The sequence below is a fragment of the Myotis nattereri genome, assembly GCF_964212035.1.
Source record: "Myotis nattereri genome assembly, chromosome: 16".
Classification (NCBI taxonomy): Eukaryota; Metazoa; Chordata; class Mammalia; order Chiroptera; family Vespertilionidae; genus Myotis; species Myotis nattereri.
This window is the reverse complement of record NC_138091.1, coordinates 25,845,387-25,863,847: the sequence shown is the minus strand read 5'-3', so window position 1 is coordinate 25,863,847 and position 18,461 is coordinate 25,845,387. Positions and strand designations below refer to the sequence as shown.

Here is an 18,461-nt window from a genome sequence, read left to right as displayed (position 1 = left end):
ACAGCTACTAAGTGACCTACAGGTAGGCAGCATACACAGCGTGGAAGTACTAGACAAAGGGGTGATGCACATCCCAGGAAGGACAGAGCAGGACAGCACGAGATTTCATCCCACTACTCAGAACAGCACATAATTTAAAACTTATGAATTATTTATTTCAGGAATTTTTCATTTAGTACTTTCAGACTACATTTGACCATAAGTAACCGAAACTGTGGAAAGCTAAACTGTGGACAAGGGAGAATTACTGTGTATGTAATATGATTAATAACAGACACTTACAATGCAAGGCACATTATATGTAAAATCTTATAGCAATATTGAAGTATACTAATTTTCTGAGCCTCAATTTAAATACCATTAACTTTTAGGAGGGTTCTGAAAAATGTTGCAGTGTGGTATAAAGAGTTCAGCACTTAGAACCAAAGGACCAAAGAATTAGATGTGGAATCTTGGGCAAATTAGTTGTTCATTTTGAGCTATTTTTTTTTTTAATATTTCAATTACAGTTACATTCAATATTATTCTATCTTAGTTTCAGGTGTATAGTATAGTGATTAGATAATCATATACTTTACAAAGTGGTTCCCCAAATATTTCAAGTACCCACCTGACCCCATAAATAGTTACTACAATATTATTGTATTTTCTTTGACTATAATATGAAAATAATGTTATCCACACTCTTTTATAAGTATTAATGCACAACACCTCAAAGCAACATGACAAAGTACCATGCAAGAAGATACTATTATTTTTGTAAGAAAATCAAAACAAAGCATATTTCAACAATATAAAAGGTAAGAAAAAAGTTAAATCCCAAAACATGGCAATGTAGTTATTGGGTACATCTTTCCTGATAATTCTCTATCAAAAATATAAGCATATTGAACAGCTGGCCTAGTAGTAAATCTTGCACCTCAACCAAAAAGAAAGCAATCAAGGTGATACTTTACCTAGTCATAAATTCCTCAAACTTGGAACTGGTAAGATTAAGGCTGGACCAGTGTGTATCTGCCACAGGTTTGTGCTCTGGAGGACCCAGGTATGCAAGAAGTGTTGCCATCTTATCAAAAGGTCGTCTTCCAACAGCTTTGTGATCCCTAGATATAACAAACTGCTTAGAAAAATGGAGCAGTTCACATTTAGCAGTACATATTTCTTTAGAGTGTCATTCATTGCCTTTTCTTCCACTGTCAGCTGGGGGTTTCTACTGATTTGTGAATGGCACCAAAAAGATGTCAGTTATACACCGAGACTTCTCAGAAATAGGACCACTCCCAAACTATAAAATTTACATAATTCTTATTTTTCTAGTATTCTTAACCTATTACAATAAGTGGGCAATTAGTAAGTAAAAGTAACCTTCTGATCCACTTTTTCTTAGGATAAAAATAATCCATGTTATCCCTAATATCATATTTCTGCTTAACCAGGGTAAATATGGATTTTCAATAACTATTAAGTACTTAAATCTATATAAGAATAACAAGATACGATTTCACAAACATCAAACTGGTAAAAACAAAAAAAATGAAATCTGCTAATGCCAAACGTTGCTGAGAATGTGTATAAAGAGGTGCTCTCATACAGTGCTGGCAAAAGTGTGGATTAGCATGTACACTTTGAAAAGCAATGTGGTGGTATCTAGTAAATTTGAGACTGTATACCCCAAAATGCTACAATTACACATCTAGCTAATACACAAGGAAACAAGTATGGAATTCTTTATTACAACACTATTTAAAACAGTGAAAAACAGGAAACAAACATAAGTATCCATCAACTAGGAAATGCAAAAAATAAATTGATATAGTCAGTCAATGAAATATTAACATAAGTTAAATAAGACACATCAAATAGAATGCCGTGTGAAGAGACTATATTCAGTGTTTCTATAAAATTTGAAAACACATAAAAATTTTTATATTTATGACATATGTACCTATCATTTCTTTATTTTGTCAGTTATATAGAAAGAAATATCTTTTTCCCCCAAGAAATAAAATATAAAGATCTAAAGTAATACAGCAAAATGAGTGTTAAAGCTAAGTGTAGACATGGATTTCTGTTGCTGTATGTTCTATACTTCTTTTGTATCTGCTCCTCCGATATCAATACTCATTGATCTTCCAGTAAATTTAAACTTCTGTCTCAAAGCACATTATGTGTGATAGTTTGCAAACCACAAAACCCAAAGGGCTAATTTGTTGTTTCTTAGCTTAACATTTTTTTAAAAAAACCTCTGTAGCTTGTTGATCATTTAACATGACTTACTCTTTTGCCTAGATATTTTTAGAAAGTGTCTACATTCTTTTTCCAAACCATAATTCTAATTCTAAGATGATGCAAAGTAAAAAGCGTTATTCATGACCAATCATTTTATTAATATAAATTTAAATATACTATAGACTTAAACAGAATTTTCAATATGCCCATGATTGGGAAATCTTACCTGTTGCTGGAAAGATACTGGCCAATTTTCTCTTGATTGTTCCAGAGTAGACGATGCAAAGCAAGCACATTGCCATCACTGATGAAGGAAAGACTATGATTTACTGCATCACTTGTAGGGCAATCAGATGCTATATCAAGGAAAAACCTTCAAAAATACAAAATCATTAGAATTTTAAAAACCAGATACACTCATATCTATATCTGAATTAAATTTATATAAAGCAACTTTATGAAGTAACTGAGATTACAAATACTGAGGGCTTATTCACACATGACTGTCATTACACGAGAAAAGGGACAATGAGAAATTTGGTTTTCTATTTCTGATCCCTGCCTACAGCGTCACAGTAGGCTCTGAAGTCAGACAAAAACAAAGTTTAGAAGGATGAGGCTTTGGAGAGAAGCCAGTAACTTACAGATAAGGAAATGGAGGCCCAGACCAGACAAAAGACCTCTCCCAAATCATATCACCTGTTAGGCCACAGCCAGGCAGGCTCAGGGCCTTGGCTCTCAACTTTCTATGAACAATCTGCTAGCTATGAATCCTGGACTGACCTTCACTTTTTCCCCAATATAGTTTGCAGTCAAACAATATACCTTTTAAACTCCAATTAGAAAGAAGTTGGTATAAAGTATAATGGAAAAATTGGAAGAGAGTTACACAGTCGAGCGTAAACTGTGCATCAGATAACTAGAGTTGCAGGAAAGGTAGAATTCTGGACATTAACTTCCATTTATAAAGCCTTTTCTCATAAACTATCTCATTTGTTTCTCTAAAATCAACTCAGACAGGCAAATAAAATATAATCCCTAGTTTCATATAAAACAACAACTCAGAGATAAACAGAAAGCAACTATTTAGTTGGAAATCTAAAAGACCTCATGTTTTCTAAAATCATAAAAGTTCAACAGTTGTCCAGTTACTTATGAACAAAATTGTATACATCTGCATTATTTGGTTGAAAGAGTAACGTTTTAGTTCAGATACACTTCCAAGTTGAAGTATCAAAAATATTCTAACGTCAAAAAATTGTGACTTTACAGTTATGCATTATCTATATGAACCATTTTGATTTCAGTTGTTTTTGTGTGTGTGTGTTTTCACTAAAAAGAATTTTTTCCTTCTTCCTCTGCTCCATAATATAGTACCCTTAAATCTTTTATTTTAGTAATATGTCAAAAATCTGTTCAGGTTTTGAAATATGGAAATCACTACCAAATTATAAAGAATATGGATTTACTTCATCGCTGTCTTTTATAGCAAAATAAGATTAACTATGTTCTGGACCTACAGACGGAAAAGAAAAAACCCTACACAAGTATACGGACTGACGTGAAACTGAAAATATTTGATTCAAACAGAATCAACTAAGTAGCAGGCTGCTTACCTTCGTGCTGCATCAAAGTTGCTTTTCACAAAATCATTAAAAGGCCGCATATGCTCTTCTTTTGTGAAGAGAACATGATTGGCAATACTCTGAAGTATCTAAACAATGAAACAACGTAATGAAGAGTCAGATTATTTATTGAAGTCTACACATTTGTATGTTCATTAAAAAACATGAATTTTGTCATTGATATAATTTCTACTGGTGGTTAAAAATCAATTATTCCTCATTCTATAAATACTAGTTGTTCCTATTCTTCCCCAAATATAATTATTATATATGCATGCAAATATTTACATACATAAAAATGAATATTAAAAATTTTAATGTATTTTTTAACAAAAAAAAATCATATGGTACACATTTTGGTCTCCATTTCAGAATTTCCAATATGACTATGTGGAAAATACTTTCTAAAATATTTTCTCTTGATAATAATACCCAGGTACCAGTCTAATGAATTCCTTTGTAATATAGACAAAGATAAAAAAAAAGCAAAGAAGTGAAAACTATAGGGTGTTTCGAACATAAACTTAAGAGGAGGCACAGTGAATATGAAACTCTAAAATTTTAGTTGAAAGAGAAATTTAAAACAGATTATCAAAATAATTCTTCACCTTTGACATTAACTTCAAGCCCCTTTCGATTCTAGGCGGTGGCTTTTTATCTAAAATGCCTGCTTCATATGGTGAGACGATGGCAGGATTGATAAATCGGAGGAACATGGCACTTCCTACTGCACCGATGCTGTTCTGAGGGAAACGTTGGCTAACCACCTAAAAACAAGGAGTTGAGAATTGAATATGTGGTTTGAATTGAAACAAGGAAATGGGAAAAAAGAACTCAAAGGTCAAACTTTAAACAACTAATTTCCTTATGAAGAATGCATTTCTATTTTTTCCTATTCCCAAAACATCAGTAAATAAAGCCTATCCTTAATTCTTTTTTTTCCATCCTTAATTATTGCCTTCATTTTAAAACATAATAAAGATATCTAAAAAAAAAAAAAAAGAAAAATCTCATAAGTGAGTTGTGTAGAAGAGACCTGAAAAAAAGGCCTTAATTTTTTTGTTTATAATGCAGGTTTGAAGAGTAACAAAAGCAGACCAAATTTTCACCAAGATTAATAAGACATGATAGTATGGTCAACTCTTAAGACATGGCTAAGTTTTCAACAGCACACCCCTTAAACATCTAATACCTAATAGTAAATACTTACGTTTTGTTGTGTACCAGGTATAATTAAATTTCTTGAGCAAAATGCTTTCCATGTACAAAACAAAACTTAATTTTCTTAGATTCCTATCGAGAGAAAAAACTTACTTACAAGTAACATTATTGCCAGTTCCTTTCTTCATCAGAATGCTTTACAATAGAAGGACCTATCTATTATTTAAACTATGGAAGAATGGGAATTCTTGGGATATAAAAAAAAGAAGGATCCCACCAGCAGAAAAGAGAACCCCTATGTGTACCTCAATTTATAATTCTGTCAAAAAATTATATATATATATATATATACATATAAAGTTAAGGGTTCAAGAAATGGTTGGCCACACTGGAAAGCAATGTGAGCCCAATATTTTAAATGAATTTATTTTCTCTTTATAAACATTCTACTTTGAAGGTAAAGTAATAGATTAGAGCCAGTTTTATAAAACTGGCTCAGCTCCAATAACTGGAAATTTACATTTTTTTTTTACAGATACAACCTTTCTTGCTTAGTATGGCTAGCTGCTGCTTAAAGCAAAGCCACTATAATGGCAAAGCCACATCATTCCATTCAGCATTCTGGGATTCCAGGGGTAAAGCTGCATTTCAAAGGATACTGGGGGAAACGAGAAAAGGGATTTATGTGCAGAATCTCACATAACTCTGATGTTCTTCACAATGCCTCAATGAAGTAATACATCTTCTCATGAATTCACATGGCTCACTGAATCCAGATTAACTCTGGACAGAATAAGGGTGATTTCATTTCATTCTACTCCCTTTAGTGCTTCAGCGGTATACATTTTAAATGTGTTTTTACTCACGGCCTAAAATCTCAAAATACTTTTCTATCATATCTGATCAGGAATTACTAAAAATAGAAAATGATATTTTAAGGCAAAGAAAATCTTTGTTAAGAGGTGATAACAGAGGTGAGTTATAATGAATTCTCTCCTTCATTTATGGTATGTATCTTAGAAAGCTTTTCTTGTGTTAGAGTACTTGGAGTGACATTGCATGAAGAACCTTACACTTAAATAAGGGGAAACTGGTGAAAGCAGCTAAATATAACAGCCTTAGTAGAATGGCTTTCAAACCGAAATACTGTTTTAGAGTTATTTTTAGCTCAAATACAGTTTTAGAAGTAGAAGAAGAATATTCAAGTGCTTTCACACTCTAGTACTTAACCACTGAAAGAATAAGAACAGGAAAAAATGAACATATACCTACACACAGACAAAATTCTTCACACCGTTTCAGAGTATTCACAGACCACCACTGCTACTGAGAGGTTCTTTTAGAACCCTTCAAATTTAATTTTAAAACAGAAGAAACATGTCAACAAACCTACAGAATTTTAAAGCCTTTAAGGAGTCAGTTAGCAAGAAGAGGATTAAAAACTGCTTTACATTCAACTTCAAGTAGGTTGTTGTTATTTTTAAATCAATATATTACATTTAATCAATTAAAATCAATCCTGAAATGGTTTTTAAAAGCTAAAAGATATAGTTTGGTTTCCAGAGAGCCAGTTAATTTATAAAATACTAACCTGCTATGAAAGTGTCTTTACAAAATCAATAACTTACATGCACATGGAGAGTTCTTTTTAAATACATTTTGAAAGTAGCTATTTACTGGTTTTCTCTAGGACCGTGGTCGGCAACTGCGGCTCGCAAGCCACATGCGGCTCTTTGGCCCCTTGAGTGTGGCTCTTCCTAAGCCTTAGGAGTACCCTAATTAAGTTAATAATAATGTACCTACCTATATAGTTTAAGTTTAAAAAATTTGGCTCTCAAAAGAAATTTCAATCGTTGTACTGTTGATATTTGGCTCTGTTGACTAATGAGTTTGCCGAACTGCTATAGGACAAAGAAGTTTTAACATATGACTCACATTTATACCTGATTTATACTTAATACTACTCAGTCTCAGAATTTAATGAAAATTTGAGTAAATTACTTCCCAAAAGGAGAATATACAAAAGTACTACACATTCACTATCTTCTACATCTCCAAAAATAATTCATTTCAAAACTCAAAGAATCCACACATCAGAAACACACATTATTTCATGTATCATCTTATTATGTATCTCACTGATGATAGTATCACTAGATTTTAAAACTAAAACCTATTAAAATATAATCAGTATCAATACATATTTCTTTCTTTCACCACTAATTAACACCAATATAGTTTTACCTCATAATATACATACACTCATTTGTTTTCTTAATCTGTAAAAATCTAATTTGGATCCAAAAGATATTCTGCATAAAGGTCAAATTTGGGCCAGCCTGTATGCTGGAACAGTTCTCAGTCAAATGTCGACTTTTCCCCCTTAATGAAAACTGAACTACATGTTACAAATAAATGCAGTCATAAACTATATATCAGGAAGAGGACTGTTACCTCTACATATTTAATTACCTGAGTTAGGGAGGCAATTAACTTCTCAATTATACATTATATATTTGAGTATAAGAAACAGAATTTCCTATAACACAACTATACAGCTACATAGCAGAAATCAGAATCTTCTCTATATATTTTACATATTCCCATCCATGATAAACATACCCCAAAAGAAAGATTGCTTTTAAAAGATCATTAGACTCTGTTAAGCCATAACTCCACAAATCAGCATTTTAAATTTATATTGACTTTGGAACATGTTCTAAAATATCTCAAATTACCAATTATATCCCCTTTGTTTCCATGAGGACCTCATATCACCTGTGCTGAGAAACACATTCCAAAATTGGTGTCACTCAAGACACTTAAACAAAAAAATCTGAAAATAACACTAGTAGGAAAGAAACAACACACATTTCAAGGAACAATTTTAGACAAATCTTAATAAATAAAGCAATGTTAGGAAGGCTAAAAAACATGCTCTAGATAGAAACACAGAAAGCCTGAATTTTAATTTATGTGATACACTACACAATGGCATTAGTAAAACACTAAACAAGAGTGTTAGAAACAGCAAATTAATTTCAACAATGATGGTGTATATTATGTTAAGCCCATGTATGCTGAGAATTAGAAGGCGGAAGCATTAGAAAGAAATGTTTTTATTAAGCAAGATAGCCATCCAACCCAATTCATTTTCTCAGAGCTGGTCAAATTTACTTAACATAAAGTGAATACTGAATGGATATGAAAGCATGTTTCCAAATTTTAATTTAGTTCTGAATTTAAAACAGAAATTTATTATTATATGGAAAGCTTAAACACAGAATGAAAGATGAAACCAGATATATACTCTAAATTATACCTTTTTAAGCTAATTACCTACATGGCTCCTAAAGGTTTCCTTTACCTATTTCTCTAGAATTATTAGATTATATGTACAAATATAGCACCTGCTGGATAAGTCATACTGACAGATAATGGCAAATTTTAAATGAACGCATGTTGTATTTTGCACAAATTTCACTCATGGGAAGAAAATAATCTTGATTACCCTAATTTTCTTCCTTTTAAATTAGGCAAATTCATAGTAGCAGGAAGTATATTCATATCATGTTTGCAAAATGAGATATTTCTCTACAAATATAGACTCAATGAGTTTTCCTTAATTTCAAAAGTAGTATGTTCTCAGTTCCAACACTTTAATAGTGATTTTTTCTAAGGTAAAAGTGGTTTTTAAGATTTTTATAGTCTAAGCACAAATATCTAAATTCTGGCTGGGATGGTCTAGATAAAAATACCAAAGTAAAACTTAAAATTTAGCAACTTTTAGATAAATTTAGAAAGTGATACTTTCCCTCCACATACTTCTATCAATTAAAAAAAACTTTCATTTCTAGAAAAAGAAACCACTCACATCACTTCAAATAAGAAGCAAGAATGAAGAGAGTCAGCATTTCCTAAGGCCTTGAAATTAAGTTTCTTTTGCATTCATTTACAATTTTTAAAAATAACAATAATAAAATTAAACCAGAGATATCCAATGTAACAAATACCCCCAAAATGCCTTTGGGATAAATCAAACCAAAGGAACACAGAGAATGTTTCAATGTAACTTAATTCCAGGGTTAATTGAAATGAAAGCTATTTTGTGCCAGAATTAGTAGAATGATTTTACAGTGGAGGTCAAATAGGCTGAAGTGAAGATGTTCTTAACAAACAGCAAAAGATTTTGGTTTTGCTTTGAAAGAAACAGCTAATAAAAAGTTCTCCAAACTTACTGATTTTTTGTTTTCCTTTTTTTCTTTTACTGTAGCTTTATTCAGTAGGGAGTGGCAAGTTGCCTACAGAACAGAGATGAGCACAAACAAGTCACAGCACCAACTACATACAGCAACAAAAACAATGTTGGCTTGTACATAAAATTACACGATCAATGTAACACAAATGGAATCAACAAAAAATTATAAATCAACTGAATTTAGAGGGATGAATTTTATTTCTGGATTTAAATTTTTAATACATTTTTAAGCCAAAGCACTAAATAAAAGAGCAAGAAATGTTGAGATAATCATATCTACTATTTCTGGCTATAAATCACAGAAAAGCTCTCCCCAAGTGGATTTGAGGATATTTATATTTACATTTCAGTTAATTCCTAGCTTTTGATAAATTTTATAGGAAATGTTGATTACAAATAGATCACACAATTAAAACATGTCTACATGATTTTTTTTTATATAAAATACTTCTCTGTGTATCCTTCAATTGACTTAAAGTTCTTTTTTCAATAGCTGGCATTTAATTTAAAATCTACTGATTAAAAATAAACACTGAATGACTAAATATAATAGAAAAATTCACTTTAGAGATTCTGAATTTAAAAAATATCTAAGAAATATTACTCTTAAAATTTCACATATTTCTCTTTCTAGGCTACTTCCTAAAATAGTTCTAACCAGAGAAGGTTAAAAGCTCTGCAACATCTGGGAGAAGAATGTTATCAGCTCAACTAGAAATAAGCATTAATTAATATTAAAGTGAAGAAACTGCAGAGAAAATGATAGAATAAAATTGTAAGCCTACTTAAAACTTTTTACATATTTAACCATTTACCAGAAGGCCTTAAATAAACCCGAAAGAAAAAACCATCAAAACCCACAGAGACATATTGGTTTAATCTCTCAAAGCTTCTACTAGGTCCGTGGTCAGCAAACTGCAGCTCGCGAGCCACATGCGGCTCTTTAGCCCCTTGAGTGTGGCTCTTCCTAAGCCTCAGGAGTACCCTAAGTAAGTGAGTAACAATGTACCTACCTATATAGTTTAAGTTTAAAAAATTTGGCTCTCAAAAGAAATTTCTTTTTTTTTTAAATGTATTTTATTGATTTTTTACAGAGAGGAAGGGAGAGGGATAGAGAGCCAGAAACATCGATGAGAGAGAAACATCGACCAGCCGCCTCCTGCACACCTCCCACTGGGGATGTGCCCGCAACCAAGGCACATGCCCTTGACCGGAACCGAACCCGGGACCCTTCAGTCCGCAGGCCAACGCTCTATCCACTGAGCCAAACCGGTTTGGCTCAAAGAAATTTCAATCGTTGTACTGTTGATATTTGGCTCTGTTAACTAATGAGTTTGCCGACCACTGTACTAGGTCAAAGAGTTTTTTTTTTTTTTTTTAATATATTTTATTGATTTTTTACAGAGAGGAAGGGAGAGAGATAGAGAGTTAGAAACATCGATGAGAGAGAAACATCGACCAGCTGCCTCCTGCACATCCCCCACTGGGGATATGCCCGCAACCCAGGTACATGCCCTTGACCGGAATCGAACCCGGGACCCCTCAGTCCGCAGGCCGACGCTCCATCCACTGAGCCAAACCGGTCTCGGCAAAGAGTTATTTTTAAATTAAAATACTCCTGATTGGACTAGACCAGGCACAACAATTACTTTAAAAATATTTTAAAAACTAAATTAGAATTATGTAATCCACCATACATGGCATTTTATTCTAAAAATTCGGAGCATTCAATACCATAACCCATAATAACTTAGGCTTTAAGTTAGTTTGACATTTGCTCATCCATCTGTACATACATCCACCCAAATAGTTGTGCATCTACATGCTAGATACCATTCTAGGCATTGGGAGGCAGCAGTAAAAGGCTCCATAAGTCCTTTTCTTATGGAGCTTTGGTACATACAAACCTTAGACTACCTACAAAGGCAATAGCAACTAAATATATAATAAAAAATGCAGTTTTATATACTTTTTAAAATTATGGTATGTAACTATCATTTATTGCGTTAAAAATCTGTGTAAACTACTTCTGTTTGGAGGAGCAGATTTACTGAGAAAAGATAATATTTATTTAGAATTATAATATTTAGCTCTTTCTCAGAATGTTCTCACCATAATTTAAGAATATCTATTCTGGAAATTATTTTCTCATTATTCCAAAACTACCAGGAAGAAAAGTGTAAATAAATACACAAGAAAATTAATTATAAATCTACACTGTTCACAGTTATCTGGCTCTTCTTATGTAACCTTAACCCAGTCTACTAAGGAAGAAAGCATATAAAATAAGAGATCTAGTTAAAGCATGACTTGGAAAACGCTTAACGGTCAAAAATATGAACTTAAGTAAAAAGAGTGAAAGCTCAGAGAAGTTTATTAGCTAGCAATAATTCTCACTTAGCTTTCAAAATTTCCCCAGTAGGAAATTTGGGACCCAGTAGGTCCCAAAGCAGGAACCATGTTTATTAGAGGAAAAAAAAAACCCAACAAAAAACAATCGACTACTATTCCTCCCAACAGACCGTAAAAGTACAAAGATACCATTATGTTACTGCCAAAGTCAAAAGGGCAGGAAAAAGCCAAGAGGGAAGATGAATAAAAGTAAAAGAGCAAACTAAGGGGAAAACTACATTTGGAAGGAGATTCAATGGAAGAATATCTTAAGATCAAAGCTTTTATTCCTATCTTTACTTTTAACTAATAAATGTAAATTATCTGTTACCAGTCACTTTTAAAAAGCAACTTATTTATAAATAACATAGTATACCTTTGCTCCATAGCACTCTATATTCCAACAAGTATACCCAATACTTCAAAAAATTCACTGACACAACATTTAAATAGTATTCTTAAAGAGAATAATTTTATGTGCAATTTAAATATGGTAATTCAGGTCTATTATAACACAGGGTATTTTATTATGGACTGCTTTAAAAAACACAACACATAGTGTTTAATAAGCTACCAATAGTGTTTAATAAGCTACCTGCCTCTATTTTCTGAATTATTTTCACTATTATCCTTCCTTGCTAACTATGAAAGCTACCTAGAATCTTGCTTACGTGGGTGAGAGGAATCAGGGAATCTGTTCCTCCACTAAATATTTCCTAAGGGCTTACTAAGTGCTAAGCCCTGTTCCTTTCACCTTATCAGAAGCATGGTCTTAAACTGGACTCCAAGTTTGCTGATGATACAAAAAGCATGTTTTCTTTTAGGATGACGACTACATGAAGAATGTGCACTGAAATCTACTAGAACATGTAATCAGATAGGTAGTCAATATTCTCAACTAGCAAAAGTCAAAGTCACTGCAACTTTAGAAATTCATTTGCTCTCTGAAAAGAGTTACTACTAGGCCAACAAGAAGCTGACCCGGACTATTTTTTATATGTGTGCCCTATGTCTTATCTGTTTTTCAAACAGAATTACTGAATTAGATTTAAAGCTAAATCTGAATAATGCCCAAGAGAGGTTATTATTCACTGATTAAGCAGTATTCTTGTCATAACTAAACCTCACTCTATTCTGAGATTTAACTATCTGAAAAAATTATGTGGGATTCTCCTAAGCTTTCTTGAGCTATTTTGAAAAGGCAGAAAAAGTCACGATAAGTTGAGAGTTTTAATGTTAAGTATGCTTTACCATCTATAATAATAAAAGTGTAATATGCCAATAGACAGAACAACCGAATAGCAGAACGACCGTCTGAATTTCAGACGACCACACTATGACATGCACTGGCGTGCAGGGCAATCGATGGGGGCGGGGGTTCCACGATCACGGAGCCCTGGCTAGGTGGATGGGGCCTCCCTCTGCTGGGTGATCGATCACGCCACAAATGGAGGCCCAGGCCACCAGCTAGCGACGCTGTGGCGGGTGTGCAGGGCCGGCCAGTGATCACCCCACAGAGGGTGGGCCCAGGCCAGCCAAAACAATCGCACCCTACGCCTGTTGCCCACTGAGGGAGGCGACCAGTGACGGGGGAGAGAGGCAGCACTGCACAGATGGCAAGCAGTGTTGGGGGCAGGGCCAGCTGCCGGCAGCCAGGGGAAGGAAAGCCCGATAGGCCCTGATCACTGTCCAGGCCTAGGGACCCTACCCAAGGGGTACCGGATTGTGAGAGGGTGCAGGCTGGGCTGAGGGACAACCTCCCTCCCGCCTCCATGCATGAATTTTGTGCACCGGGCTCTAGACCTATATAATAAAAGTCTAATATGCAAATTGTCCCCTTGACTGGGAGCTCAACTGGGAGTTTGACCGGGCGGGGGGTGGGGGGGTGGGGAGGGAGTGGCAGCTGGCCAACCGCCTGTGGCCTCTCCCCCCCATGGCCGACAGCCTGGGTAAGGGAGACCCCGGCTAGCAGCCGCTAGGGATCCTACCCATGCCCAAATTTCATGCACTGAGCCTCTAATCTATGTATATGATGAAAAATTTTTATAGATATCACAGATACATCATTATAAATGGGAATGAGGACAATTTTCACACAGAGCAGCCTTGAAACAGCTTTTTAAAATGGTAATTTCACTGATCTTGCTAATGTCTCTAAGCAACGAAGCCTGTGCTTAAAAAACAACAACAAAAACAAAAACAAATGGCTGGGATAACTGCAAAGATAGAAACACAAAGGCATTGGTGTTAGTAAATGCATAATTTCTTTCCCCTATACCCACCCCTGTCCCAAACTCCAGACCCACTAATGGTTCTTCCAGAATCACAGTTTAAACAGGATAAGTGGATTTGTATTAATCTCCCTTGGAGTGAATAATTCCTGAAACTGTATATGCAATTCAAAAACACAGTGGAAACCATAAAAGAACAAATACCTATTTCCTCAAGTAGGGATGACTATGGACATGAGAATCATTACTTGCAGTACTAGTATGAGACAGACTAATAATATGATCTGAATGATGCAATATCTGTAGAAACACAAGTGAAATATGCTAGTTAGACCGGACGTCCTTCTGGATGACCTTCCAGACAAAGCCGGGGCTGCGAGGGAAGCCCAGGTCCCGGGGGCCAGAGGGAAGCCGGTGCTGGCAGCCGGGGGAAGGGAGGCTGACTATTGTACGAATTTCGTGCGTTGGGCCTCTAGTATTTTATAAGTAGCATTCTACATAAAATAAACAAATTGCTCTATCCTGGGAAAACCTGCCACAAACATATTACATGCCCCTCCCCAGTGTTATTGAGAAATAACTGACATACATCACCATATAAGTTTAAGGCATACAGCATAATGGTTTGATTTAGGTTCAACTAACATCCATTTTCTCATACAGATACAATATAAAGAAGGAAAAAAATTTCTCCTTGGGATGAAAACTCTTAGGATTTACTCTCCTTAAAACTCTCCTATATCATACAGCAGTATTGTCTCAGGCATCATGTTGTGCCTTATATCCCTAGTACTTATTTATCTTATAATTAAACATTTGTACCTTTTGACCACCTTATTCCAATTCCCCCTGACAAGTCTGATCTCTTTATCAGTATTTTTTAGATTCCACATATAAGTGAGATTATACAGTATCTGTCTTTTCTGACTTATTTCACTTAGTATAATGCCTTCAAGGGCCATCCATGTTAACACAAATGGTAGGATTTCCTCATTTTTTATTGTTTTTTTTTAAAATATATTTTATTGATTTTTACAGAGAGGAAGGGAGAGGGATAGAGAGTTAGAAACATTGATGAGAAAGAAACATCGATCAGCTGCCTCCTGCACACTCCCCACTGGGGATGTGCCTGCAACAAAGGTACATGCCCTTGACCAGAATCGAACTTGGGACCCTTCAGTCTGAAGGCCAATGCTCTATCCACTGAACCAAACCGGTTAGGGCCTCATTTTTTATCGTTGATAATTTTCCATTACATGTATATGTATATGTATATGTATATGTATATGTATATGTATATGTATATGTATATGTATAACAACTTCTTCATCCATTCATCCACTGATGAACATTAGGTTGTTTCTGTTTCTTGGCTATTGCAAATAATGCTGCTATAAACATGGGAGTGCAGATATCTTTTCAATTTAATGTTTTTGTTTCCTTTATATAGATTCCCAGAAGTGGAACTGCTGGATCATATGGCAGTCACATTTTCACTTTTTTTAGGATCCTCTAATACTGTTTTCCATAGTAGCTGCACCAATTTATAACCCCACCAACAGGGCAAAAGGATTTCTTTGTTTCCATATCCACACCAGTGTTTGTTAATCTCAACTTTTTGATGATGACCATTCTTTTTTTAAAATAAATATATTTTTACTAATTTCAGAGAGGAGGGGAGAGGGAAAGATAGAGACATCAATGATGAGAGAGAATCATTGATCGGCTGCCTCCTGCACACCTCCTACTGGGGAACGAGCCTGCAACTGGGCATGTGCCCTTCAAACCAGAATCGAATCCGGGACCCTTCAGTCCAACACTCTATCCACTGAGCCAAACCGGCGAGGGTGATGACCATTCTAACAGGTGTGAGGTGATATCTCACTGTGGTTTTCATTTGCATTTCCCTAACGACTAGTTATGTTGAGCATCTTTTCATGTACCTGTTGGCCTTTCATATACCTCTTGGAGAAATGTCTATTCAGGTTTTTTGCCTATTTTTTAATTAGGTTATTTGTTTGTTTTGTTATTGAGTTGTATGAGATCTTAATTTTTAATATAAACCCCTCATCAGATATATGATTTGCAAATATTTTTTCCCATTCTCTAGGTTGTCTTTTCACTTTGTTGATGGCTTCTTTTGCTGTGTGGAAGCTTTTTAGTTTGGTACAATTGCACTTGTTTAGTTTTTATGTTGTTGCTTGTGTTTTAGATTTCATATCCAAAAAATCATTACCAAGACCTATGTTAAAAACCTTTATTCCTATGTTTTCTCCTAGGAGTTTCATGCCATACTTTTAAGTCTTTAATCCACTTTGAGTTAATTTTTGTGAGGGGTGTAAATTATGGGCCCAGTTTCATTCTCTTACATATAAAATATCCAATTACCCCACCACCATTTATTAAAGACTGTCTTTTCTCCGTTGAGTATTCTTAGCTTCCCTGTCAAATATTAGTTGACTAGATATGCTTAGGCTTATTAAAATCAGGAAGTGTGATGCCTCCTACTTTGTTCTTATTTTTCAAGATTTTTCTGGCTATGCGGGGTGGTCTTCTGTGGTTCCACATACATTTTAGGAGTGTTTTTTCTACTTCTGTAAAAAATGCCCTTGAAATCTTGAAAGGGATTGCAGTGAATCTATAGGTGGCCTTTGATAGTACTGATGTTTTAACCATATTAATTCTTCCAATCCATGAACACTTGGATACTTGCCATTTATTTGTGTCTTCTTTAATTTCTTTCATCAATGTCTTAGAGTTTTCAGTATGAAGATCTTTCATTTCCTTCATTAAATTTCTTTCTAAGTATTTTATTGTTTGTGATGCTATTATAAATAGCATTTTTTCAGAAAATTCATTTTTAATACACAGAAACACTACTGATTTTTGTGTATTAATTTTGTATCAGGCAATTCTATTCAAATCATTGACTAGATCTGACCATTTTGTTGTTGCCTTTAGGATTTTCTAAATATAAAATCATGTCATCTGCAAATAGAGATAATTTTATGCCTTCCTTTTCCATTCTGATGCCTTTTATTTCTATTTCTTTTGTTTTGTTTTGTTTTGTTAATCCTCACCTGAGGGTATTTTTTCCATTGCTTTTCAGAGAGAATGGAAGGGAGAGCAAGGAGAAAGAGAGAGAGAGAGATATCAATGTGAGAGAGACACATTGATTGGTTGCCTCCTGCACGTGCCCCGATGGACAGGGTGGAGGGGAGAGCGAACCCACAAACTAGGTATGTGCCCGGTGCACAGTCCAGTGCTCCAACCATTGAGCCACACCAGCCAGGGCTTATTTCTTTTTCTTATTCAATTGCTCTAGCTAGAACTTCTAGTACTATGCTGAACAGGAGTGGTGAGTGGGCACCCTTTTCTTGTTCTTGATCCTGGAAGGAAAACTTTCAACTTTTCAGCATTAAATATGATATTGGCTATGGGCTTGTCCTATATGACCTTTATTATGTTGAGATATGTTCCTCTATGCCTAATTTTTACGAGGTTTTATCATGAATAATGGTTGAATTTTGTCAAATGCTGTTTCTGCAGCTAATGAGATGACCATATGATTCTCTTCTTTATTTTTTATTTATTTATTGTTTTAATCTTTAAATTCTTTATTAGTTAAGGAATTACAAATGTGTCCTCATTCCCCACCCCCATTAACCCCCATCCTTCCACCCCTCCCCCCACTCATGCTCTCATCCCCCTGTTGTCCATGTCCATTGGTTTGGCTTATATGCATGCATACAAGTCCTTTGGTTGATCTCTTCCCCTTACCCCCACCCTCCCCTACTTTCCCTCTGGGGACTAATAGTCTGATTGCTGTTTCTCTGTCTTTGGATCTGTCCCTGTTCATCAGTCTATGTCAGCCATGGGCAAACTACGGCCCATTTGAAATGAATAAAACAAACAAACAAAAAAGACCATACCCTTTTATGTAATGATGTTTACTTTGAATTTATATTAGTTCACACAAACACTCCATCCATGCTTTTGTTCCGGCCCTCCGGTCCAGTTTAAGAACCCATTGTGGCCCTAGAGTCAAAAAGTTTGCCCACCCCTGGTCTATGTTGTTCTCTATAGTCCACAAATGAGTGAGATCATGTGATATTTATCTTTCTCTGACTGGCTTATTTCACTTAGCATAATGCTCTCCAGTTCCATCCAAGCTGTTGCAAAAGGCAAGAGTTCCTTCTTTTTTACCACAGCGTAGTATCCCATTGTGTAGATGTACCACAGTTTTCTAATCCACTCATCTGCTGATGGGCACTTAGGCTGTTTCCAAATCTTAGCTATGGTGAATTGTGCTGCTATGAACATAGGGGTGCATATATCCTTTCTGATTGGTGTTTCTGGCTTCTTGGGATCACTGGGTCAAATGGGAGTTCCATTTTGAGTGTTTTGAGGAAGCTCCATACTGTTCTCCACAGTGGCTGCACCAGTTTGCATTCCCACCAGCAGTGCAGAAGGGTCCCTTTTTCTCCACATCCTCTCCAACACTTGTTGTTTGTTGATTTGTTGATGATAGCCATTCTGACAGGTGTGAGGTGATACTGCATAGTT

The 18,461-nt window shown here is 35.0% G+C and overlaps 1 protein-coding gene across 2 annotated transcripts in view; it reads right to left on the bottom strand.

Moving 5' to 3' along the window:
- The window catches only part of NF1 (neurofibromin 1), a 238,183-nt gene that overhangs the window by 95,000 nt on the left and 124,722 nt on the right, over positions 1–18,461 (bottom strand). For both annotated transcript variants that reach the window (XM_081109596.1, XM_081109597.1), the window contains 5 exons: positions 9,254–9,316; positions 4,463–4,621; positions 3,846–3,943; positions 2,456–2,602; positions 957–1,103 (listed from right to left, as the gene is read on the bottom strand). In XM_081109596.1, the coding sequence (XP_080965722.1) occupies positions 957–1,103; positions 2,456–2,602; positions 3,846–3,943; positions 4,463–4,621; positions 9,254–9,316 (614 nt within the window). The remainder of the gene's footprint in view (positions 1–956; positions 1,104–2,455; positions 2,603–3,845; positions 3,944–4,462; positions 4,622–9,253; positions 9,317–18,461) is intronic.